Source organism: Phyllostomus discolor, chromosome 9 (genome assembly GCF_004126475.2).
Source record: "Phyllostomus discolor isolate MPI-MPIP mPhyDis1 chromosome 9, mPhyDis1.pri.v3, whole genome shotgun sequence".
Classification (NCBI taxonomy): Eukaryota; Metazoa; Chordata; class Mammalia; order Chiroptera; family Phyllostomidae; genus Phyllostomus; species Phyllostomus discolor.
The window spans coordinates 65,787,250-65,813,714 of record NC_040911.2 but is presented as its reverse complement, the minus strand read 5'-3'; the positions used below and the strand labels follow the sequence as shown (position 1 = coordinate 65,813,714).

At 43.7% G+C, this 26,465-nt stretch overlaps 1 protein-coding gene across 1 annotated transcript in view; it reads left to right on the top strand.

The window, feature by feature from the left end:
- Window positions 1-26,465, top strand: part of SLC24A3 (solute carrier family 24 member 3) — a 563,591-nt gene that overhangs the window by 313,390 nt on the left and 223,736 nt on the right. The window contains 1 exon segment of the mRNA XM_028523857.2: window positions 4,037-4,113. Within this exon segment, the coding sequence (XP_028379658.2) occupies window positions 4,037-4,113 (77 nt within the window).

Genomic DNA, 26,465 nt, shown 5'->3' with positions numbered 1-26,465 from the left:
GCTGCAGTTCCCCAGGATGCCCTGTACCCTCCTATTGCCAGATACTCTCCCTCTTGCACTTGTATGGTTTGGAGGACCTCCATGAGCACAAGAGGAAGGCACTGAAATGTCTTTGAAACTTTTCCAGAGACTAAATATTTAGAAAATTAAGTTGTGACTATATTCATTTTCAAACAGATTCTTTTGCAGATAATGTTTTCAGGATTCTTCCGTTATGACAGATCTGTACATCTGATCCACAGATGCTCGTTAAGTGACTATTACATGCTGGGCATTTAACTAGGCACTGGGGATACAAAAGAGAATAAATTTTCTCCAACCCTGACCACTGGTCTAATGGATAAGACAGAAGAAACCAAAAGTTGCTGCAAAGCAAGGCCTTGTGTGCAAAATGCTGCTGCAATGCCAAGGACCATATTAGTTATTGCATTACTCAGGGTGGGCTTGCATATGCTTAGACAGTCCACCAATCACAATGGCTAAGAAGAATAAAAATGTTCTTTTTTACTTATGCTGCATGTACAAAATGTATGAATCAACGGGGTGGGATTCTAATATCAGTCACTCAGAAATCCAGGCTGATGGAAGATTCATCCCAACATGTTTCCATGAATGCTTACACAAGAAAATGCAAGGCAGTGAATCAGGCACTAGTTTTTAAAGCCTGACCAGAAATATGATACATGTTTGGCTCATGTTCTATTAATCAAAACAGGTTGCCTGGTCCCACCTGGCCTTGAAGGTGACTCACAAACATACTCCTTCCAGGTCTGGGGAGCAAGGAGAAGGGGTATTTGTGAATTTTCCTAATGGTTACCAAAGGTGCAATCCAATTGTTGTGGAGTTTACTGGAGTGTCCCTCCCAGTGTCATTTCTCAGTCAATAATTCTGTATTTATACAAAAAAAAATCTCCTGGGAGAAAGACCCTCTGAGTTCATTCACATTTGTATTCACTTGGTATTTATTATTCTCTTTCATGGACCCTGGTCTAGTGGGCACTGTCTATAGACAGAAAAATGGCAGAATTTCTGTCCTCTTGGAACTCTCAGTACAGTTGAATCAAAGGCACACACAGGTAACAAATTACTATAGTTTGGATAGAATATCATTTGTCAAGTACTCACACACTACAAGAGGGCCACAAAAGGAGTCAGGAAGACTCTGTGGGAGGCGAGTATCCCACATGACTGACAAGGTTTTCCCAGCATTCATGCCAGGGGAAGAAGGAGCAGCAGGCTTAATGAAGGGAGCATCAGGACAATGAAGGTGTCTAAAACAGAACTGGGAAGTCACCCATTGCTGCTGGGGAGGACCTGGGCAGTGTCAGGACTCTGGATTCTTGGGGCAATCCTCAAGAGGCCTATCAATCAAGTTTACTAGTTATTTTGGGATGAAAGTGTCCCTTGGCTCGTATTCCTTCTGCTCAGATGTGCTATAACAGTTGGGCTTCAGGAAATGTTGATCTTCACCTTGGGCTGCTCCATTTGATCAATATGCAATTAGTATGTCTGAAGATACCATGAATGTCCCTCCTGCAGGGTTTTGTTTTGTTTTTGTTTTTTCAAACAAAGCAGAAAATACTCTTCATCTCCAGCACACCTCCATTTAGACTCATCAAAGTCAGCCTCAGGAAAGCAGCCAGGAGAGAGGATCATGGCCACTGATTGCCGTTGCCTTAGTAAGGGGAATCCACTGGGTTCAGTCTCAGTGGTTTCTATGGGAACAGCGCTGCTTGTCTCTGCTGGCCCCCTGGGGCTGGTGAGCTATACTGAAAGGAAAACTGAGAAGGAGAAAGAGAGGAGCAGATAAAGACTTGGAGGATTCTGAAGATATTTAGGGACCCTCAGCCAAATGACTAGCAGTTCCCAGCACACCATGTGGACTGTGTGGTCCCAACAGCATGACCACAGGAAACACTTACCTCTAGGTCATACAGCTGCTTTGCACCAAACATCATCCTGGAGAAACAGACACCAATTCAAGGCAGTCAAGAATTGGCAAGAGGTGGATTTCATCCCCAAGACCAGAAAGAAATGTGTCTTTGGCCTCATGCCAGACCAACATCCCATCATTGTTATACTTATGATGAAGAGTGATATGTAACTTAGGAAGCACGGCTGGACCTATTTCACATACACTGTCTGCACTCTTCCTAGCATGGATGGCATCCATACACTCATCCTACAGGTGAAGAAAGTGGGTTCTGAGAGGGGAAAGAATAGTCTATGAGAAGTGCAAGTGGGATCTGACCTCTGGCCTGATTACCCTGGTACAAAATCAAATCAACAATCCAAAGAAAATATTCACTTATCAAAGATAGGCAAGCATCCTTGCCCTCACCATAACTAGAAAATGTCCTTGGTTCATTTGGATTTGGGTGTGGAAGCCTACTCAAGTGGAGGGCAGCTGGGATGGCATCAGTATCACCCTCAGCCTGTGAGAGGCACTGGAAGCTCCATCTTGATTTAAAGATGAGGAAACTGAGGCCAGAAAGTGCTAAGCAGAGACCCCCAGTTCAGCAAGCCACCCTGTCTCCTCCACACACTCTTGCCTTCCACAGCTGTGGTTTTTCTGAAAACACCATTTCCCAGACATGTTGGTGGCACCAGAGTCAGAATCAGCCAGGCAGGGAACTTGCTTGGTCTTGGGGAAGCAAGCTCAGCTGCTCTGGGAAGCTCTTTTCTTGAACCATTGGGCCACCTGGACAAAGCTGACCTCTATCCCCAATCAGTGCCCAGAGTCTGCTCCCTTCAGAATTTTTCATCCTGTTGACACTTACTACATGTCTGCTGTGTACACTAACTGTTCTCTGTGCTCCTGGGAGCAGTCAGGAGGAACCTCAGGCCATTTTTCAGATGGCCAGTAGGCAAAGGAGGCCCTAAGGGATGAAAATACACACCACCAAATGCCATTCCATGTGAGTGCTGACATCAAGCCCCACATTTCCAGATGTCCAATTGAGGAGCATTTCCTTGACGCCAGGCTGACCCCTTTCCAAGGAGAATTAAGTACAATCATACCAGCTGCTTTAGAATTGCAACAGAGCAACACTTTGTGAAATAAGAACGGATGCATTGATAGGCTATGTGTATAGTGCATAAGTAGGGGCTAATAGTATCAGTAGCAGGCATTAGGGGCCACCCCCAAATGCAGCTGCTACCCACTGGGTCTCCAATGAGGGCTGTCCCTGAGCCATATTTCCTATGGCCAGCATCATATGATAATGTCCTTTGCAAATGAGCCAAAGAAGTTTCTAAGATGGTAGAATCTATGCTTAATAAAACAACACATTACAATGCAGCTAAATATGGTATAAATCTTAACCTTCAAGCCCTGCTATGCTAGGTTCAGAAAGAAAGTTCCAACAGTAGTTCATCCAGGCCTTTAAGCCTGGACACAGGACCTCCCTTCTGCCACCTCCACCCCATGCCCACTGTAATGGGCTGATGCAAATTATACATGAGCAAGTTATGGCCCTCTCAATGCTACTCATAAAGACATCCTATGCCTCCTCTTTCCCAGTCCCCACAACAAGGAAGGCTTGGAAGATCGATCACAGGGATGGGGGACGCAGACTACAGCAGATACTGGGCATTGCCCTGCCAGACATGCAGGTAGTTTTCTGAGGCACATATGACTCTGTCCAAGGCCTTCTCTGGTCCCAGGAACTCACTTGACTTGGCCAGTGTGTAGTTCACATATTTCTTCACTAATACTTTAAGTCACCAATGGTGATCTGCAAACCACCCTAATGTTGAAGTGATGAGTGAATATAGTAGTATGTATAATGGACCATGAAAATATCTACTGGAGGCAGAGTCCTACATGCTTGTAATACTGTAGCTTGTTGCCTACCTTCTAATCTGAAGGAAACACTAAATTCCAATTAGAAATTTGTGAATATAAAGATGCAATTTTTTCTCATCTAAGTTTTTGGACTCTACATTAAAACAAGGACTGGCAATGTTGTCTCAGACCCCAGCATAGAAAATGTTGTCATGTGTACTGAGCTAGTTTTCTCTCTCTGTTCTTTAGCCCTGCATGAATTCCCCAATGACATCTTCACTAATGAAGACCGAAGACAGGGAGCAGTGATTCTCCATGTGCTCTGTGTAAGTACCTCTTTTGTGGCTCTGCTGGAGGGTCTGGAGGGAAGGCCTGGCTGGCGGGTGAGCAATGTGGTATCCACAGAGGCACCTCCCCTCCCTCCTGTTCATATACCTGGTGCCGGGGTCCTGTGAGCCCTGTGGGAGGCAATCTCTCAGTAGAACATTTATAGGAGGCCACAGGTTCATTGGTGGCAGGTATTTGTATTCTACCTTTGATATCAGTGCCCAAAGTCTGGGCTCCAAGGTCAAGCAGATTTGCTTCCCACTACTGAACTTCCCTTTCTCACTGCTCAAATGTTACCCTCATGGGGAACCTTTTCCTAACCAGTCTTTGTAAAATGCCACTGTCTTCCCCTTACCTGACTTCATTTTTCTTTACGTCACTGATCACTACCTGACATATTATTATATAATTACTTGTTTACTGTCAGCCCCACTCACATGTAAGCCCCAGGAGAACAGGGACTTTGTTTTGTATATGGCTTAATTTCCCAACATGTTCCTGGCATGTGACAGGGTCAAACTATTTGTTAAATTAGTGGATTAAGTATAATGACAACTAGTATGGTGTCTGACACATAGTAAGTGATCAATAAAAGTTTGTTCTGGCTCTGAATATCCACCACTGCCCTAGCAGTTCCTCTGAAAAGCCAGTGGATTGAATACCTTTGATTTTCTTTGCCCCATATGGAGAGTTTGGGGGAGGGTATGTGTGTGAAGATGTACCTAAGGAGTGGCTGCAGAACCAGAAAGACCCAGGTCAGATTCTGGACTAGGTACATCACTGTGTTTTCATCTCCATGGCATCCACCCTCCCTCAGAATCTTCTTAATTCCATTCTGGCTATTTATTGCTGTGGGAAAAAAGTCTCCAAATTTAGCGGTCTACCCAATAACTACTTTTATGCTGCTTATGGGTTCTGTGGGTCAGTAGTTCAAAAAGGGCACTGAGGGAATGAATGCTATACCACAGGATCCAGGCCTGGGTGGATTGATTTGGATGGCTGGCAGTAACTGGATGGCTGGAGCTGGAGCCAGAGGTGCTGGGGGAATCCCTCCAAAAGGGCTTTCCACACTCATGTGTGGTGTCTAGGCTGAAGTACCAAAGGACTAGCTAGGCTAAGACTGTTGGCCAGGATGCCTCCACATGGCCCTTCCAGCACAGTTCCATGTGAAAGCCCAGGGCTCAGAGAGGGAGGGTTACAGTGAACAAGGAGGAAGCCTTGTGGACTTTAATGCTCAGGTCTCTGAAGTGACAGGCATCTTTTCCACCATACTCTATTGCAGTCACAAGCCCATCATAACTCAAGGGGATGGGACAGTGAACTTTTTTAGTCCACACCTGGAGAAGTTAGCAGGTACCCACTGGACTCTGGAGTCTGACCAGTCATGGCTTGGAGCCCAGTTCTGCTGTCCTCATTTTGTGTGTGGCTTCTGATATAATATGTATGTAACCTCTCTGGGCCCAGAAGCTGCCCTGAACCTGACTCCCCTCATGGTGAAAGCAATCAACTGTTCCTAGTCTTTCCTCACTTACCCCACCCTCCCCAGAACCACACCCCCTTTAAAAAAAAAGGCACGAGAAGTCCCTTTTAAACAAAGATATTCTCTGAAAATACCACATGATAAAGTACACTCTCTACAGTCTCCCCTGCCCTTCAGGAAAGCACATGCACAGAGCAATTTATATAGATGCCAGCTGCCACCTTCAGCACCAAGAAGGCTCCCCTGTTGAGAGGCTGAGGAGACCCAGGCACTGAACTGGATCCAGAATTCCCTGGTAGCCATTAGCACCCTGATGCCCTGACATCTGAGAGATAAGGTTTCTACTCTCAGCACAAACATTGCAAGCTTCCATCTATACAAGGTCGTGTGGTCGCCTGAGGCTGGCAGACCCTTTCTCCAACATCCCCTCTCACATCCTCTGACTCCAGCTGAAGGCAGAGGAGGATGTGTTTGCCTTGCTATTTGTGAGTCAAGGATGCCTATAAAGCCTCTGCTGTCTGTAATAGGGCATTCCTAGGGTGGCATGAAGACAAAGTGGACAAAAACAGATAATTCCCCCTTTGACACTTCCCTAAAGAGTGGACAAAAGCCTGCAGCTTATACTTTGTCATCACTGGTATTTAATACCACAGTTAGCCCCTGCCCTGGACCCTGCATTGAAGAAACCACAGGGCAAGAAGTCCAGGAGCCAAGGTCAGCATCTATCCCCTCAAGATCATGCTTCAGGCACATGAAACTTCAGAATTCTCCACCCCAACAACCTGTGCCTGCTGCCAAGGCCTATGTAGGCCTTCTTCCCACACCCACATCTTACAGAGAAGATAACCAGGTGGAGAAGCTTAGACTTGCTGCCCAGGGCAGGCAGGCAGGCATATATATATGTAATATATATATATATATTACAGGGTAGAGCCAGGCTCAGATGAGGAGGATGGCACCTTGCCTGTATGGCAAAGGTACGTTATAGTGGGCCTGCCGTTGTCCTACCCAAGGTCAAGGACCAACTCTTACGTTATCCTTTCCACAGGAATATAAATCCCACTGGCAGGATGTGAGCCTCACAAGAGAGGCCTCTTTATACAGTGTCTGGTGCACTGAACAACAAATGTTGCACAGTTTAGTGCAGGAATGAGTGATTCTTTTTATCCCCTTCACCTACCACAGTGCCCAACACATTTAGCATGCTCAGAAATTGCTAGATGAATATAATTTGATGTAAGAAGAAATGTTGCCATAGCTAACTTGTAGCATTTTGATGGCCAGCAGAAAACAGATGAATTCATGAGTCAGAGCTGCCATGAGCTAAGTACAGATTTCCCACACTCAGCCATCTAGAGAGCCCTTCTGAGCCCCTGCAATATGGGAGCACTGGGCTGGACCCTTCTAGAAGCCCAAGATACAGCTTCAACCTGCGGGAACCCGCTGCCCTGTGGGGAGGCCCACTTATGGACAGCTCCAGCCCTTTGCTAAGTGCTGGCCATAGCCTTCCATGTGATGTGGGAGTGCAGAGAAGGCACAGTCTAGTGTTGGGAGGGGCAGTTGCATTGAACTTGAGCAGTGGCTAAGCACTTCCCAAAGAAGGAAGAAAGGGATTCCAGGCAGGATTAGGAAACCTCTCTTAAAAGATATGGAGATTAGAGAGTCCAAGGTATCAGGAGTGAGCAGAAAATAAGGACCTAGAGGGTGGAGAGGTCTGGGAGAGGGTGGAGCTCACCTGGGAGGCACCACAAAGTGGCTCAGTTGCTGAATTAAAAGTGGTGAGAAGCAGATTCCAGGTCTTGCTGTCCCTCCTTACTTAGGAAATAGGGTAAGCCATAGCCAGAAGGGACCCAGAGTGCTCAGTCCTCCAATCAGGTGAGAAAGACCCAGGCAGGACACAGAGAAAGGCTCAGGGCCATTTGGGCAGGGGGTCCCAGAGTGCCAGATACCCAGATCCCCAGACCTGGGGAGGAACACTGAGAAGGGAGTATGGAGAACTGAATGTCATCCAGCCATCTCTAGGCCCCTGAAAAGCTATGTCTGCCTCCTTCAGTGGGGGGAGGGTCCCACAGGTATATTTTGTCACCCTAAGATGCCCCATAGTGAGGATGATGGGACTATTCTTTCATGGGATTAACTGGCTATTGTTTCAGATGTCAACCAGAGAGCCCAGTCCTTTAAATTATACTCTGAAACCTGATGAACCTTAGTATTTTCACCCACTCTCAAACTTCCCTGTTTGGATCACTCATGGGGCCCATGAGTGAACTTTTCCTGTGGGGCCCCGTGAAGCCCACAGCCTTCAACCTCAGGCAGGTACTGGCCTTTGGACACAGATGGTTCTCAGGATCCCCCAGAACTATCTTAGATATCAAAGTCTCCTTCTCTTTTTCTTTCTTTTTTTTTTCCATACTAATATTTCCCTCTTTTGTGTGAGCTTTGTGGAATTCAAACAGCCCTTTCTGGTTAAACTTTCCAAACACTGTAGATTTAATTTTTCCCTGGATCTTTCTGGTTTTGTCAGTTCCAGACACCCTAAATCCTGGGATTGCACTAATAAAAGATTTCTGTTCCTTTCAACTGTTCTTCATGCATGGGCTCCCAATTAGTGTGGAAATTCATCATCTGTGTAACTTTATTAACAATGAATATCCCCAAGAAAACACACTTGTCTTAGAATTTGCTTTATAGCCAATCAGTTATAACATTGAGACACTGCAAGCAGTGTTTCCTGTCTAGGAAAATTTGCACCCAATAAACTCATAGAGCCTGCCCCAAATAGAGAAAGAAAACCATGAATAATTTTCTAGGACCATGGTTTGTTTGTGGTTTGTATCTTGTGAAATTTCACTAAGTATCTCACATGGTGATAGCTGAATTTTTGGGATTATAAGCCAATCTACACATTTTCTCTTCCATTAAAATTATGGAAATATTCCATTAAGTAATCAGTATTTGAAATGCTTTCTCAAAATGGGCCTGTTTTTAATAAATCAACTTCCATAGCAGAAATAAATACTCTCTGTACATCTTGTTAGCTTTGGGAAAGTATTCTTCCTAAGCTTCAAGGCTTCTTTTCACAGTTTTAATGTATTACCTCTGTTTTGATAGGAAGATATTTCTAGATTCTTGTGTGAGGTAGTACAAAAACCAAACTCCTGAAAATGAATGTTTAGCCCCTATGAGGGCAAGTTCCTGCTAAGTAAGTCTTGTTTGGAAGAAGGGTCCAGCTCCTTATTCAGCAACTCAGACCCATCCATGGACCAGCCCTGGAAAGAAATATCAACAAAAATGTTTCTGATGTCCATCTTCACATTCTAAAATCTAGACACTCTCTGAAGAGCCCCACAGGAAACTCAGGCATCAATTCTGTGTGCACAGAAAGTTCCTATTCAGCCAAGGAGCTGTTAGAGTAGTCACCATCTGGGCCATGTCAGGTTTCCCAAGGAGGCAAAAGGGACATGTGGGGAGGTCCCTGGCCATCTGCCTTAGATAACCTCTGTCGAGTGGTGGGGCTCCCTTGTCCACATCTCCATCTTCACTGTGCCCAATGTTCAGTGCATATTTGAGGGGCTTGCCTGCACTAAAAAGAGGTGGGCTCCACAGGGGAAGGTGGTATTTGTGAGGTTCAGGCATGATTTTCATGTTGTGCAATGAAGCCAGGGCTCCCCCCCATGGAGGTTCTCCAGGAATAGCAGCAAGGACCATGGCTATTGATCCCTGTGGCATCCCTCTATGATGATGACCAGGGCTTGATCCCAAGGTGGATGGTATTCCCCCAAACCTCCATCTCCTGTCCACATTTCTCCCCTCCTCTTCTAGCCCAAGGAGTTTTTAATCTGGTCTGGAAATTAGGGAAATTCTCTCTGTGAGCCTGCATCCAATTTTCTCTTACTCCCAGATCAGCATTTTAAAATCAAGGATTTGTTAATTTCTGTTCCATGATTCCATTAAAATTTCCTTGCTCCCCAAAGCTGCAGTAGAAACCAACTGGCATTGGAGGAAGGCCCTTGGGGTAGAAGTGGTGAAATGTGACTGAGATATAAGAGGGAGGCGGGAGGTTATTCAAACATCATCCTCCCTCTTAGAATTATGGTTTTTCTAGGCCCATTCCTTATTTTCTCAATGTTGTGGTATTCCCAGACAAGCAGAGTGCCTAGATGACCTGGATCTCTCTATCCCACCCTCCCTCTCCACACAATTTGTGCCTCATGCTGTCCCTGGCTCTACCTGGTGTCCTCTGTACACCTGCTGTGCTTGCTCACTCCCTACTTACACAATTGACTGTTTCTTAGTTCATCGCCCCAGAAGTGTCTAATTGGCCCAGCTCATATATTTCCTGCCTGACATGAGTCACCAGCCAGCCTATGGGTTGACCCCGCTGGGTCAGGTCTTAACCAGTTATTGTGATGGAAGAATAGGCTTTTCTTTAGAAGACACAGGACCAGCCAACTCCTGATGGAGAGTCTGGGCTCTGCAATCCCACCCCAAAACTAACCCCTCCACCCTGAGTAAAAGAATGCTAATTTGGATATATTCTTGGAGAAAGGGGGTAGTCTGAGGAGAACCCAAGTGGCTGCCTTACTCCTCTGAGCTTCCTGGTCCCCTTTCCATCCTGTGGGAGAAGCTATCTGGAAGGGGCTTCACCAAATGGATGTCATTTCCATGGGGCCTGACTTCTTAGAGTTATCACTGCTGTTTAATCTTAATATCTAGAGGACTGGTTGCTCTGGATATGTTCCCCTCCCTGGGGTCCAGATTGTTTTTATTGAGAGCCAAATAATAAACTATTTAAGGCAATAGCACATTCTTAGGGCCTCTACCAGGGCCAGGTACTAGCTGGAGGTGAAGGAGGCTCCTGCTAGCTCCCCCTCCCCCACCCCTTGGAAAGGCAGCTTTATGTATCAAAGCTCACCATCCACCTCTGCCCCAGGGGTTATGTTTTGTCTCTCCTAGGGCTATCCTTTTGCTTTTTTGACTCTGAAACTCTATTTTTATAGACCAGCACCATAGAACTTTCTGTACTGATGAAAATGTTCTTTATCTTCACTGTCCAATATACTAGCTGCTGGCCACATGTGGCCACTGAACACTTGAAATGTAATTAATGTGATGAGAAACTGATTTTTAATTTTATTTCATGTTAATATAAATTTAAAAAGCCACATGTGGCAAAGGGCTGCCCTAGAAGGCATACAGATGACTTCTAATTCCGTATCTTCCCTCCTTTGCTTGTGTTGCCAATTTGAAATCAAAAAGCAAAGATGGACAGGGAAAAAAAGTCACCAGTAAAGAAGTATTGCTCCTTTGCTTTGTCCTCTTAAGAGATGGTCTAGGTTTAGCAGATCAAACAAACAGGATGTGGGGAAGGCACTGCTAGGCCATCACTGTGGATGGGATGTTGTTTGAGGAGAAAGGACACCTAGAAGTGAGAAAATTTGTGTACCACTAACAAGTTTGGTGCTTTGAAACAAGTCACAGAACTTTTACTCACATCAATATCCATGTCTGTAAAGTGGGAGCATATAGTAAGTACTCAGTAAATGTTTAATTTTTTAGACTTCATCTTCTCCCCACCCTCACCCCTCTAAAGGCAGCTCACTTGTGCTTAACCCATCACAAAACCCTTCATGTCAGACAAGAGCATACAATGGAGTAAAGAGAGTTCTCAATAAATGGTGTTGGGAAAATTAAACAAGTACATGCAAAAAAAAATAAAACTAGACTACCTTCTTACACCATATACAAGGATAAACTCTAAATGGATAAAAGATTTAAATGTAAGTCATGAAACCATAAAAATACTAGAAGAAAACATAAGCAGTAAAATCTCAGACATCTCTTGCAGCAATATTTTTGCCTATATGTCTCCTAGGGCAAGGGAAATAAAGGAAAATAAACAAACGGGACTACATCAACCTATAAAGCTTCTGCACAACAGCAAAAGAAACCATCAACAAAATGAAAAGGGAACTGACTGTATGGGAGAACATATTCACCAATAATACATCTGATACAGGGTTAGTTTCCAAAATATATAAAGAACTTATACAATTCAATACCAGGAAGACAAACAATCCAATTAAAAAATGGGCAAAGAATTTGAATAGATACTTCTCCAAAGAGGACATACAAATGGCCAACAGACATATGAAAAAAAATCATCAGAGAAATGCAAATTAACACCACAATGAGGAACCACCCCACACCTGACAGAATGGCTACCACCAATAACCAACAAACAAGTTTTGGAGACGATGTGGAGAAAAGAGAACCCTCATGCACTGTTTGTTAGTAGAAATGCATACTGGTGCAGCCACTGTGGGAAACAGCATGGAGTTTCCTCAAAATATTAAAAATGGAACTGCCTTTTAACCCAGAAATCCCACTTCTGGGAATATGTCCTAAGAATCCCAAAACACCAATTCAGAAGAATGTATGCACCTCTGTGTCCAATAGCAGCATTATTCACAATAGCCAAGATCTAGAAACAGCCCAAGTGCCAAAAGCTATGGTGCATTTACACAATGGAATGCTGCTGTACCATAAAAAAGAAAGAAATCTTACCTTTTGCATCAGCATGGATAGACCTGGAAGTTATTATGCTAAGTGAAATAGGCCAGTCAGAGAAAGACAGATACCATATGATCTCACTTATATGTAGAATCTAATGAACAAAATAAACTGATGAACAAAATAGAAACAGAATCATGGACACACACGCACAGAACAGACTGACAGCTGTCAGAGGAGAGTGGGGGTGAGGGACACTGGATGAAAGAAGTTGAAGGCTTTAGCCAAAGAACATATATGCGTGACCCGTAAACACAGAAAACAGTGTGGTGATGCAGCCAGAAGGGAGGGAGGGTGAAGATGGGTGGAGGCCAGCAAAAGGGAGGAGGAGGTTGGAAACATCTGTATTAGTGTCAACAATAAAAATAAAGGGGGAAAATAACACTCCTCCTGTCATGGAATCAGAACCAGATCTATTCAGAGACAGCCAGCCCTTGTGAGCAATGGGACATGGGTGTGATGTAGGCCCCTCTGCAGCTGGTATTTCTGTGAAGCCCAGGGCACTGGGGTGGGAGATGAGGGGTGAGCTGCAAGTGTTTTGGAACTTAAGGGGACCTGCACAATCTGGTCAACAAGGTTTCAGCAACAACTCAACTTGCTAGGCAGATGTGTTTAGTTAAGGGATTTCACCCTGGAAAAGAAAAATGATTAGAAGAGTTTGTGGAATTTGCTGTTTACTCTTAGGAAAGCGCTGAGCATGTCCTTAATTTGTCAGTGTCAATACAAAGCTAAAGCTGGTATCCAGAGAGGATTAACACAGAGAGAGTAAACTATTACATTTTGATTCTAAGTTACTCCCTCCCCTCCTTGCTCCTGAGACTACCTTCAGAAGGCCTAGGTCTAACCATGAGGCTCCTTGGCTGTACACAAGCTTCCTGTGTATTGACTCCCCAGGACCCCTGAGCTGGAGATAAAGTGTGATCCATTAGAGCCTGCACTTAAACAAAACCCATCTGAATTTCAGTCCTGGCTTTTGTGCTTATTAGCTTATAGCCATGTACAAGTTGCTTTGCCTTGTGGATCCTGTCTTCTCATGTGACCCTGGACATAAATACAGCACCCACCTCATCAGGTTGCTTTGAAGAGTAGGTAAAGGGAGGTATGTCAAGTTGTTGGCAAGGTGTCTGGCACTGCATAGATAACACCCCACCTGTACCCCTGTGTGGAGGATACCGAGCCAGCAGTATCCATCGCGGCTACAGATGCTCATCAAAACACGAGAAAAACACACATGGACAACTGAGTCCTGTGGGGAAATAGGAGTCCTGTATGAAACGGCCACTCTCTCTAGTGGATAGCACCCCGTTCCCCCACCGAAGCAGGCTTTTATTGGGTTCATTTACACAGGAATTCGGGTAAAGCTCATTAATCATTGCCAGGCAGTAAGGATCAAACAATAGATAACAAAGAACTCTGAGGGCCTATTTTGAGTCAGGGTCAAATAGCTAAAGAGCTACAAAACTTTGAGGAACAAACTTACTTCTTGCTTGGACCCCTATCATTTAATTGAGGGCATTCTAAACAAAGCAGGCTTCACAGGATTTTACATATTCTTTCTTAGGCCTGATTGCCCAGGGAACCCACCCTTTCCAGCACAGGGCTGCACTACCCTCTGTCATTGTTTCAGGCTTAGATGAAGAAAGGGAGTAAGGCAGCCAAGAGATTAGGAGATTTCTTACAGACAGAATGAGGACTCAGGCTTTGTCAAAGGCGAGGGGCCAGGGTCCATCACCCCCTTTTGCTGTAGCCCCCAAAGTCCTTCCTTGGGGGCCTCCCACATGATCATACCTGTCTTAGGTCATTCCTCCCTTGGGGAATCTTACCCATCATTGGCTAACTGACCAAGCATTGGGGGCCAATTATGGATGAAGTAAAAGGAGCAGAAGCAGCGCTCCTGCCAGGGAGATAAGCTTTTGTCTCTTTGGAGGCTTATGGTCCAAGGTCACTCTCTCAGCCTTAGCTTTGGCAGGGGTTACAGCTTCTGAAACCAGGCATGGTGGTTTCCAACACCCCTAAGACCTTGCAACTTGTGTGTCTAGGCATCCCCAGACCAAGATGTGACATGAGTTTTATGACATGAACTATGTGCCTGATTCCCAATTTCCAGCCCCTGTGACTCTGGACTTTTTCTGGTCTCCAGAGCCCATTCTACCAGAATACAGGACAGGACAGAGGTAGCCCACAGAGAAGGGTTGGTGGATGAACACTCATGCCTCAGTTGGGCTGAAACACATGTTTCACCCTGTCTCCCAGAGTTGCTTGAGCAGGATAACTTGTAGGTGCCAACCCAGTAATTTGTTTGATAATATCTTTTTTAATTAACTTATTTTAATTGAATTTGTTGGAGTAACATTGGTTATTAAAATTATATAGGTTACAGGTGTACAGTTCCATAATACATCATCTGTATATTATACTGTGTGTTCACCACTCCAAGTCAAGTGTCCTTCTATCACTATTTATTCCCCTGTACCCTCTCCTACATCTCCACTGATAAGCTGCCCAGTCTTCTCCAACTCATTTGCTTGCTGTCTCCACTGCTTTCTGTATCTCCCCTCCCATTTAAAGGACTTGTACTGGAGTCCTGGTATCTAGTTCTGCTTCTGAGACACAGGCTGAATAGATATTACTTACCATTATTATTATGCCTATTTGGTACCTCTCTAAAGCCTGTGAGGCTACACGAGATGCAGTGTTGAATTCTAAGACTCCAGTCCCTTGTAGACATCCCCAGACCAAGATGTGGCATGAGTTGATCTACTATATCTGTGGCCAATGTCCTGAACCCAATGCCATATAGAAAGCAGCTTGGGGAGAAAGAGCTTTGAAGTACACAGTGTTCAAATTTGATCTTATGAGGAGCCCCATGTGGTGATAAGAGAGAGCATGCATATTGCTTAAATAACAAATGTTTTCTCATGGAGACCGGACACCTGCAGGTTGCTCTATGTCTCTTTTCATCTTATTTATCTAATTTATTTCTCTGTCTACTCATTCCCACTCTCCGTATTTTATTTTGTTATACAGAAAATATATTTTGTGCTCCTCTGAGATGACATTGCCAACAGTCACAATTTGTATACAACAGAAACAAATTGACTACTTATAATTTTGTAGAATTTTTTCCTCTGAAAAGTATAAGTTTAAAAGCTAAGTTAAAAAAAAAACAACTATGGGACATTTATACAATGAAATTCTACTCAGCCTTGAAAAAGAAGGAAATTTTACCCTTAATGGCAGTATGGATGGACCTGGAGAATATGATGCTAAGTAAAATAAACCTGTCAGAGAAAGATGAATACCATATGATTTCACTCATATGTGAAATCTAATGAGTAAACTGAACTAACAAGCAAAAACAGATAGATTCATAGATGGAAAGCAGATGACAGCTATTTGGGGTGGGGAATGTTGAGGGTGAAGGGACTGAGTAAAAAAGAAAAAGGACTCATGGGCATGGACAACACTGTGAGGTTTGCTTTCAGGTTGGGGAGGGGTAAAGGGGATAAAAGGGGACTAAATGGTAATGGAAAAAATACAATAAAGATTAAATTTTAAAAAATGAGATACTGCGACTTGGATTTATCATATGCCCTAGCTTCAAGAACTAGCCTTTAGCAAATAGTCAAGGAATTAATCTGTATAAAATAGCAACTCATGCATTTTAAATATTGGTGCTTAGTGGTTTTGCTCAGTAGCTACCTGATGATTCTGTTCTGTTGAGAACCTTAGTATAAGCCCTGCTGTTTGTAATGCCTCAAGATGTCAGGATAAATGTTATCCAGAGGGAACTTCGGTTTTTAGTCCCTGTCTTTATTATCCTTCCTACCCTAGTACAGTATAGAGACTCCAGATAAGAGTTTGAAGTTTAACAAAAAACCTGGCCTTAAAGCCCAGAAGCTATATCCCAGGGATCCAGATCAGCAGCCTGTTCCACAGTCTAATGAGTCATTTCTTCCTCACAGATCTGCACTAGAAGAACTCTTGTAACAGAGACACATGTTTCAAATGGGCTCCCTGAGAAGCCAATCTGAAACAAGAAGGTCAGGGAAGGGGCTTTATTTGGGGAATGATCCTAGGAAGCACCCAATGGAGGGAGGCAAAGGAGGAAAAACAGCTCATAAGGGCTGTGTGGCAAGGCCAGTTATCCCTGTGGACAAGGCTACTGGGCTTTCCTACCCCATCCCACCCTTGGGACTGGCAGATAGTGGAGAACATGCCCCTCAAATGACCCCCATCAAGGCTCAAGGGTCCTGTAGTGTTTATCCCCTGCCTCCTGTCAGGCGCTGGGTGAGGGCTGTACTTCCATGGCAGGCAAGCTGCTCTGAAGCCTTCCTGCCCACAGATGGAAGCTGTCTGCTTGTCATGCCAGGGATGACGAGGGTGGGCACTGACAGTGTGTGCCTAACACAAACCAGCTGGGTTGCCCCAAATAGGAGCAGACTTGCACCTGTGCTCACACCTTGAGTTCATTCTAAAGATCCTGACTGGAGACTTCCTCTGCATCTTCTCCTCAGTTCCAACTTCCACAGGCAAGCTTGGTGTGTGTGGTTGAGATTCAGATGCCAGCAGGTGTCCCCTGTGTGAGTTTATCAGGCTTGGAACTCCTAAGGCAGGCTCTCCTCTAGCTTTGCACAGTCTGTCTGAACCAACTGGGGATGGGGAGCAGAAAAAGATGTCATCCCTCTCATGCAGTGACCTGTGGGGGGTCTGCAGCTACCCAGTTCCCACACCCCACATTGCAGAACTACCCACACTGCCCTCAGGTGTGCTATGTCCTGCTCCCCTCCCCTAGACAACTTTTCCTCCTATTCAGCCCTTCACATTTTTTTTGGAGTCAATGAGCTGAGAATAGCAAAGATCTTGTCCCAAAGCCCTTGCCTCCTTCAGTCTGTTCCCTCCAGGACTGCATCCACCTTTGAACTTGACAAGTTCTATTATTTCTGCCACATCTCAGGATTACTGTGAAGGTTAAGAGTGTAATCCCTGACTGCCACCTACTGCCTGTGCGGTTTTTAGTACTCTGAGCCTCAGTTTCCCCACATGTGTATAGGAATGAGGCTCCCTCACAGGAAATATGTTGTGGTTTAAGATAAAGCATGTAACATGCTCAGTCCAGTGCCTAACAAATAATAGGTACAAGACAATGTTAACTCATATTATTTTCATTGTTTTACTTTGCATCCACCTGTAGTTTACCTTTTGTCCAGACAGTAGCCACCAAAATGATCTTCCTAGTCTATGTTCTTTCAACCAAAATTAATAATTACTAGTACCAGATCAAAGCCCTGAGTGCAATATCCATGTTGTGCTTTGCTCACACTTCTCCCCTGTAGTGTTCCCACCACCAGAGGGCCAACACATCTGGGGAGGGAGAAGGGTGGGTTCAGAGTCAGATTGCCAGCCTCACCTCTATTTAGCTACATTGCCTTGGGCAAGTCACTTTGCTTCTCTGTGCCCTAGTTGTCCTATAACATGAGGGTAATGATAGGATCTACTTCAGAGAGCTCTCTGTGTGGCAGTTAAAGAAATCAGCCCTACCAACTGCTTAGAGCACACCTTGGACATGCTCAGTAACTGTCGTTGTCATCATTGTCATTTCAGCATCTCTACCATTCATGTGCCAACCATTTTTTCAGTCTTTTTTTCCACTTCTGTATACCCATATTTGAAAGGTGACCAAAAAAACCCCCAGAATTATCTTCTGAATTGGGGAGCAGGGGGGCAGGGGGCACGGGGTCTTGTGGTACTAGCTTCCCCAGCTAGGTGTATATTCTAGGAGCCCATCTGTATCAGTGTCCCAGCTGGTGTTGTAGTGAGAAGCTGTGTTCAGTTTCAATGAATGTTTTTTAAGACTCTTTCAACACATTTGTCCATTTCATAATGGTTGATTTACAAACTCACCTTCCCACACCAAGCTGAGTGTTCAGCAGTTTTCGACCAAAAATGCCATGACTCCCATGCCCCACCATCCCTATTCACCAGATCTCTCCCTTAGTGACATTTATTTTTCTTGTTTCCCTGAATGAAAAAGTCCTCAAAGGGAAACATTTTGATGATGTGGAAGAAGTGAAACAAAAACAGCAGAAACACTAAAAGGCATCAAAATCAATGAGTTCAAAAACTGTTTTGAGCAGTGGAAAAAACATCTCAATAGGTGTATTGTGTCAAATGGAGAGTATTTTGAAGGTGACTGAAATTTAAACATGTAAGAATAAATATATGTTAATAAATAAATAATTTCTTATAAATAAATTCTGGGGTCTTTTGGGGGTTTCCCCCTTATATTATAGACTAGAAAAATAAGAGTTTTCACCATGCACCAATAAGGTTCAGGGCCTTCTTAACCCCAGTTTCTGGCCAGGTCCCCATCACAGGTGGTCTCCTTGATCTCCTCCTGCAAGATCCAGCTTGATGCTATCTACTTGAAGCCTTATCTTACTTCCCAGAAAGAAAAGTAGGACTTTACACTAGCTTAAATCTGCCCCTACTCTACATTCCCACTTTTTTGTTTGTCTGCCAAGGAATTTGGAAGATAAGCATTATAACCCTATAATGCCCAGCATGGCACTTTGTACACAGGAATTGCTTGTGGAAGGTTCAGTGGGTGAGTAAATGAATGAATGAAGTACACTTTATATCTTGGCTGTTGAGTATAGGGCCTGTCCACTAAGCTGATAAGAGTTAAACAATAAAAGAAGTAAGCAATGAAAATAACTTATTTTCAGACTATAAGATGCACACACCCCAAATTTGGGAGGAAATGGGGGTGTGTCTTATAGCTCAAATGTAGCTTTACATTTACACTGGTGAAGTATTATGTTATTTATGTTATTAAATATTTTACCACATTTTTCCTTCAAATTTTTTTTACCATTTTCCTCTTCTAAAATCTAGGTGCATCTTATGGTCCAAAAAATACAGTAATATGATGTTTTCATAAGGCTCCAGGAGTTCCATCAATCCTGAGCATAATGAGAGGGTCTTTTGGGGGTGAACCTTCACTGAGGGAAGTGTACTGAAATTAAAATTTTGAATACCAGGATACTCCAGTGCACAAGGCAAAACAGAGCAAGTTAAAGCAGGTACACAGAGGACACCTACTTTAGTTACATAATTTGGCTGTCTCCATGATGTCAGCACTGCCAAGGTAGCTTAGGCATTGTGAAGATCCAGTGACAGCAGAGACCAACCCCTGAAGAGATGAGTCTGTTTCACAGTTTCACAATGACTCAGAGTCCTTTCTGAACACTTGCACAAAGATGTAGCATTTAAAGAGACATCTTCATTAATAACAATCACAATGTTCCCTAACTACATTAAATTAAATTCTTTCTCTGAAGGGTTGGCCTCTAGCTACTGATTTATTATTTCAGTAACAAAAGGCAGTGCTCACATAAGAGAGGCACCCAAACATGTTATCAGTAAAAGATGGATATAGGTGGGTTTTGGAGCTGTAGCTTTGCTTTCCTAAGCCCATTTGTCCTGGGGGTCAACACAAGAAAGGAAACAGGCCAATTTGTCCCAGACTCCATGCCTCCACCAGGACCCCTGCCTTTCCCTGAGATCCCAGGGAGTTCCTTGCTTTCTGCAAAAGCTCCTGAAGGTTTTCCATAGCTGTTCTTATTCTTGGTGCCCTTGTTCTCTCACTTTAAAGAACCTCAAAGACCCCAAAGAGCACTTGTCCTTGTAGTTTGCAACACCTGTTTCATTGGAGAATTTGGAACTAGTTCCCAAGAAGCTGTTTCAAAGGATATTTGGACTAAACTGCCAACCATCAACCCTCCCTCTTTCTGTAGGATGGGACACCAGATGATACCCAATCACCCAAATCTACTCTCAGGGCTTGTGTCCTTGTCTATCTATGGTACTCTCTTTGAGAGTCTTATTTCTGGAGGCTGTTTGTATTTCTTCCAAGAATTCTAGGAGCAAATAGGTTTCTTGGTGACATGCTCTTTTACCTAGAAATCTCAAAACAAGTATGCAAATTAGATGCAATTGTGGCTGTCATTCTTGGGCTTTTCATTGGGATGCTTTTTGTTATTCTTGTGATGGAACCTCAGAATACCAAGAACTCCCTGCTTCTTACCTGTAGGTAATCATGGAATCTGTCTTGTCGGCTATTTCATTAGCGCTCTTATTGTTCTTGTTTTATTCACAAAGATGGAAGCCTGAGAATCTATTTTTTCCCTTCTTGAACTTGTTACAACTGCCTTTTCCTCTGTGCTGTGGATTCAGGGATTGACGCAGACATGTAATTTTGGCAGTTAGCATAATACTTTCAGCATATGAAGCTGTGCCAAGACCAGTAGTTTTGGCTTGTGCTGGACACTTGCATCCTTTCCTGGACCACAGGCTCAAATTCATTTGACTTCATCACTTTTTCATTTTATAGAGTTGGCTTGAAACAAAATCTAATACTATCCTCTGTAGAGAGCAGGTCCTGGAGAGTAATTTTATCCCCACGTTTATATGCACATACAACATGTGAATGCACACATTACACAATGCAGGTCTATGAATGCTATAATCCTTTTTTAATATATTTTATTGATTATGCTATTACAGTTGTCCCATTTTTCTCCCCTTAATTACCCTTCACCCTGCACTGTGCCCTCCCACCAGCATTCCCCCAACTTATTTCATGTCCATGGGTCGTACATATAATGTCTTTGACTTCTACATTTCCCATACTATTCTTAACCTCCCTCTGTCTATTTTGTACATACCATTTATGCTTCTTATTCCCTGTACATAGTCCCCCCATTCTTCTCCCTCCCCATCCCCACTGACAACCTCTATGTGATCTCCATTTCTGTGATTCTGTTCCTCTTCTGGTTGTTTACTTAGTTTTTTGTTTTATTTTGTTTTGGGGTTTTTTTACATTTGTTGATAGTTGTGAGTTTGTTGTTATTTTACTATTCATAGTTTTGATCTTCTTCTTTTTCTTAGATAAATCCCTTCAACATTTCATATAATAAGGGCTTGGTGATGATGAACTCCTTTAGTTTGACCTTATCTGGGAAGCATTTTCTTTGCCCTTCCATTCTAAATCATAGCTTTGCTGGACAGACTAATTTTGGATGTAGGTCCTCACCTTTCCTGACTTCAAAATACTTTTTTCCAGCCCCTTCTTACCTGCAAGGTATCTTTTGAGAAATCAGCTCATAGTCCTCTTATGGGAACACCTTTGTAGGTAACTGTCTCCTTTTCTCTTGCTGCTTTTAAGATTCTCTCCTTATCTTTAATTTTGGTTAATGCAATTATATGATGTGCCTTGGTGTGTGCTTCCTTGGGCCCAGCCTCTTTGGGACTATCTGAGCTTCCTGGACTTCCTGGAAGTCTATTTCCTTGCCAGATTAGAGAAGTTCTCCGTCATTATTTTTTCAAATAAGTTTTCAATTTCTTGCTCTTCCTCTTTTCCTTCTGGCACCCCTATGATTCAGATGTTGGAACATTTAAAGTTGCCCCAGAAGTTCCTAACCTCTCCTCATTTTTTTGAATTTTGTTTCTTCATTCTGTTCTGGTTGGATATTTATTTCTTCCTTCTGTTCCAAATCAATGATTTGAATACCAGTTTCCTTTCTGTCACTCTTGATTCCCTGTACATTTTCCTTTATTTCACTTTTTATAGCCTTCACTCTTTCCTCTATTTAGCGACCATACTCAACAATTTCTGTGAGCATCCTGATTACCAGTGTTTTGAACTATGCATCTGACAGGCTGGCTATCTCTTCATTGCTTAGTTCTATTTTTGGAGCTTTGATCTGTTCTTTCCTTTGGGTCATATTTTTTTGTCTTGGTGTGCCTGTTATATAGTAAGGGTGAAGCCTTGGGTATTCTCCAGAGCTGGGAATCCCACATCACTGTGTTGTGGAGCTGTATGGGGAGGAGGGGGTCTGAGAGGGAACTATGCCACTTGCTTGGCTCTCAGCTAGCTTTCAGTCACTTTCCAGCTAACCATAAGCAAATTGGGTCCTTCTGGTGCTGATTCCCAGGTGGGTGGGTTTGTATACATGCTAGGGCCCTGTGGGTCTCTCCAGTGAATTCACCTGTGAGGCTGGGAGTTTCTCTCACTGCCACAACACCCACAGATTTTTACAGTCAGAGATTGTGAGGCTTTATTTCCCCAGGCTGGAGCCTAGGGTTGCTCAGTCTGTCTTGTCCCCCAGTTGCTCCTCCTGGTTTATCCACATGCAAATGTGGGACCACCCACTCCACCAGGTGCTGCCTCACCCATCCCAGTCCTCCAGCCACTGCCTTGCTGGGAGTCTCCTCACTCTAATTTCCCATCTCCACCCCTCCTACCAGTCTGGATGAATGTTTCTTCTTAAGCACCTTGGTTCTCAGACTTCTATACAGTTCTATTTTCTGGCAGTTCTGGTTGGTTTTTTATTTTAAATTTGTTGTTGTCCTTCTTTTGGTTGTGCAAGGAAGCACAGTGTTTTTACCTATGCCTCCATCTTGGCCATAAGCTGATAGTTGAATTTATAATCCTTTTTTAAAAAGTCATTAGGAATTATTTTTAATATATTAGGCACACTGCTTAAAGTGTAATTCTGGATAAGTAAAGGTGTGTGCTTGTGTGTGTGTTGGTTTTTAATATCTCCCTTGGCAACTCAGCACTCCACTGAAGAGACAGCATGGGTTGATATGGAGTCAGATGCAGTTTGAAAAAAAGCTATGAGTTCTTAAAAGAGAGCAACTTTTCATTCTTCCCTGAAAGCCCATTTATATCCCAGCTTGGCCCTCTCAGCAATTATCACCACCATTCATTGAGCTGCTCAGGTTGGATTCATAAGATTCCAACCTGAGATTGGGATCTTGATTTCTCCGCCTCCTACCATACCTATCAGCAAGTGCTGGCCACTTCACCTCCAGACTGTGTCTCCATCCCATCTCCTCTCTGTATGGCCACTGGCCTGACCATTATCCAGGCCACTATCATCCCTCACCTGGATCAGGATCTCCCCCTTATGTCCATATTCCATGTAGTGGTCTAGGTGGTCCTTTAAACACATATATGGGGGTTCAGGATGGTGTGTTTTGCCCCTGCCTAACTCTACAAATTCATTGCCTACTTCACCTGCTAGCACACTTCAGCCCCACAGACCTTCTCCTCCATCCTGTTCTTCAAACATTTCAAGCATGTCCCACCTTTGGTACTAGATACAACCCTTCTCTTTAGTTACATATTAACCCTCTATCGAGCTGTCTTATGCATCTTATTATACCCTTATCAGTTCTCACTTGTGTGTGAATTCTCACTGACAGCCTATCACTGGAAAATGTTGCTTCATTCTTTGCTCTGCTGGCAAAGGAACCAGAGTTTTCTATACCCAAAATGGCAGAAAGTGAGTGTCCTTGTCTTTCTTCTTATAGTAAATAGACAAGTCAGCTCAGAGAGGAATCTGTTTAAACTAGAAGGAGCTCAGTATGACTAAAGAGATGATTTATTGTGTCATTCCTTATAAAATTAGCTGGTCCTCATTAAAGAAAAAAAAGTACTGTTGGAAAGGAAGAAAAAAGCTCTACTGAGAATGTATCCATATCTACTTATTTAGTGATGGTGTTGACATGGAGACACAGCATGAAAAGGGAAGGGAAGGGGATGTCCAGCACTGTCAGACATGAAAGAGACTTTAGTTGTTTCTTATTATGCATTTGTAATAACAAGATACAAAGAAATCATACTTACTGCAAATCAACAGGGTAGCCATTACGCTTAGAATATCTTCAAATCAGTTGAGTGCCAAGGGTCTCTCTCTGTCTTTGAAGTAAATAGGTGATTGATTGTACCAGACCCATTCATCAAAGGAGAGAGAATATGGCTGGGGGAGGGTGCCATTATAGCAAGCTGTTTATTTCCATGACAGCTCAATGGTTGTGGGTCTTCTGTCCCAGAGCCACCACTGACTGGTTCTATGACCTTGAATATGTCACTTGCTCTTTTCAATCTTAGCTTCTTCACCTTTAAATGAGAAAAATTTTCTCAATGTCTAATCCAAGTCCAAGCCATTTTTTACACAAAATGTGAAAGGGCTTCTAGGTGACTTCAATCATCTATTCCTAGACAGCCATGACATTGTCCAGTTCCCAGGACACAAGCCCCTTCTAAGGAGGCTGGAGTTTCTGGAAACACACAGAACTCTTGATATTGCATGTCTAAAACTCACCTGGCAATAGCTGGGAGCTTGGGCAATGGGGTGTAACCAGGCACTTGTGAAGGGTCTGTACCTTCTTGTCACAAGTGAACAGACAAGTCTCTGTGGTCCCAGGGTCAGATCAAGTCACATGACCGTGTGCACAGAACAAAGGCCTGCAGCTGCTCCATATAAGGAGTAGGCCTCCTGTGGAGAAACAAAAGCCACAGTCCCAAAAAACAATAACATTAGTGGCAAAGGGCAAGATTAGTTGATGCCTGATTTAATTTGCCAGTGGCCCAGCTACCCCATGCAGTGCAGCTGCATCACTGTGTACCAGTCTACAGGCATTGGGGATGGGAAGCTAAGCAGAGATTACCAATGTTTATTGCTCCTCTGCTGTAAACTCACCACCAGATTAACAGGTCACAGATACTTGCATTTCATTTTTCAGCCACAAATGAACCCATAAGTGTTCCAAGTGCATCAGAGGGTTTCCCTGAAATTAAAAAATGCAATCAACCAAGTAGTTAGGAATTTCTTCTCTCCTACTAAGATGCTTATAAGGGAAAGTGGGAAAAAGGATAACATGATCCACATGGCTATATAATGTACAAATACAGCTGTCTAGTTGTTTTGATCTGAAGTCATGAAGAGAATGGAGGGAGAATGGTGTTGGCTGGGGGTCTGCTATATGGGGAGAACCATGCTGGTGGCTTCACACACACCCTCCTTTAATTCCCCTACCTTTTCCATCCCCTCATTTTAGAAATGACTAACTGAGGCCTGTAAAAGTACCAGACCAAGGAAACAAATTGCTTATGGCATGTTTAAACCAATATATGTGTAAATACCTCAGTTTCAATCAAATCAAGAAATATTTATTGAAACTTTTGTAAATGAGAAGTGCAGAACAGAGACAGGAAGGGACAGATAAGCATGGTTCTCACCTCCTAGGAGTCTGATATCTTGTGAGACTCGAACTGGAAACATTACACAGTAATGAAAGGTGCAAGCAGCTTTCTAAGTGAACATAGATGATTACAGCTCTGAGAGGTTAAATGACTTGTCCCCTATGAAGTAGGTATTATTTCCTCCAATTCACAAGTGAGAAAACTGAGACATAGAGAAATTAAGCAACTTGCCCTGGATACATAGCTCATGAGTGACCCAAGTTGGGGTTTGACCCCAGGCCATGGGCCTCCAGAGTGACAGCAGCAGGGCAGGAAGCCCTGTTCCCATTATGGTGACTTGAATGATGATTTTAGAAGGACCTGGGGCACATTGTTTGATCAGTTTTCTCAGCCTTTATTTCTAGGCACAGCTCTAGAAACAACTTCCTAATTCCGTAAGCTGCCAGAGAACCCAGGGAGGCCCTGAGGGACCATGGGCAAACATGGGGGCCATGGCCATGTTTGCTTTCAGGACACCATCAGCAAGTCTCAAGTCTAATGCTAAAGTGGACTGGGCATTCTTGGGCAGGCTTCATATCCAAACCCCTGAGTGACTAGGGTCTGCCCTTGCTGCTCCTTCATCCCCACCTCAAGGAGAGGGGTAACCAGGCTAGAACCTGGTCATGGATCAAGCCTGGGCCCTGCCCTGGCCCTTTGCTCTGATATGAGTAGGTAAGTTGCATGAAACAGCAGGAGCCCAGGGCCAGTGGTGTTTGTAGGCTCATCCAGTTCTATCTGCTACACTCATTTGCCTGAGATTCCGGAAGCCTTTGAATAGCACTCATGATAATTACAGAATTCCCACATATATTGATGAGAAACAGCTACATAAATAGCACAACTTGGTATTTACAAAGTGCCAGTTTTCTGTAAATATAGAATTGTGGCAATTACTGTCAGGCAGTTCGTCCACCTTCTAGAGCCAGCACTTGTCTCATTTCAGCCCTTTCCAGGGGATGCTTTGTGTCACCTCTATCTATGGCCCGTCTTGTAGCCCAAGGAGATACAAGTCCTTGAAGCAACTAGACAATCTGAAACCAGAATAGTGATCCCGAATCCATTTCAGAGTGTGGGGACTCCTTTTTTACATTCAAGGAGTGTTTTGACCACTCCTCCACCATCTGCACATAGACACCTGACCCCCTCACAATAAGTCAGGCTCCTCAGTGGGTCTGTGGTTTACAGATGGGAAACCATGACTC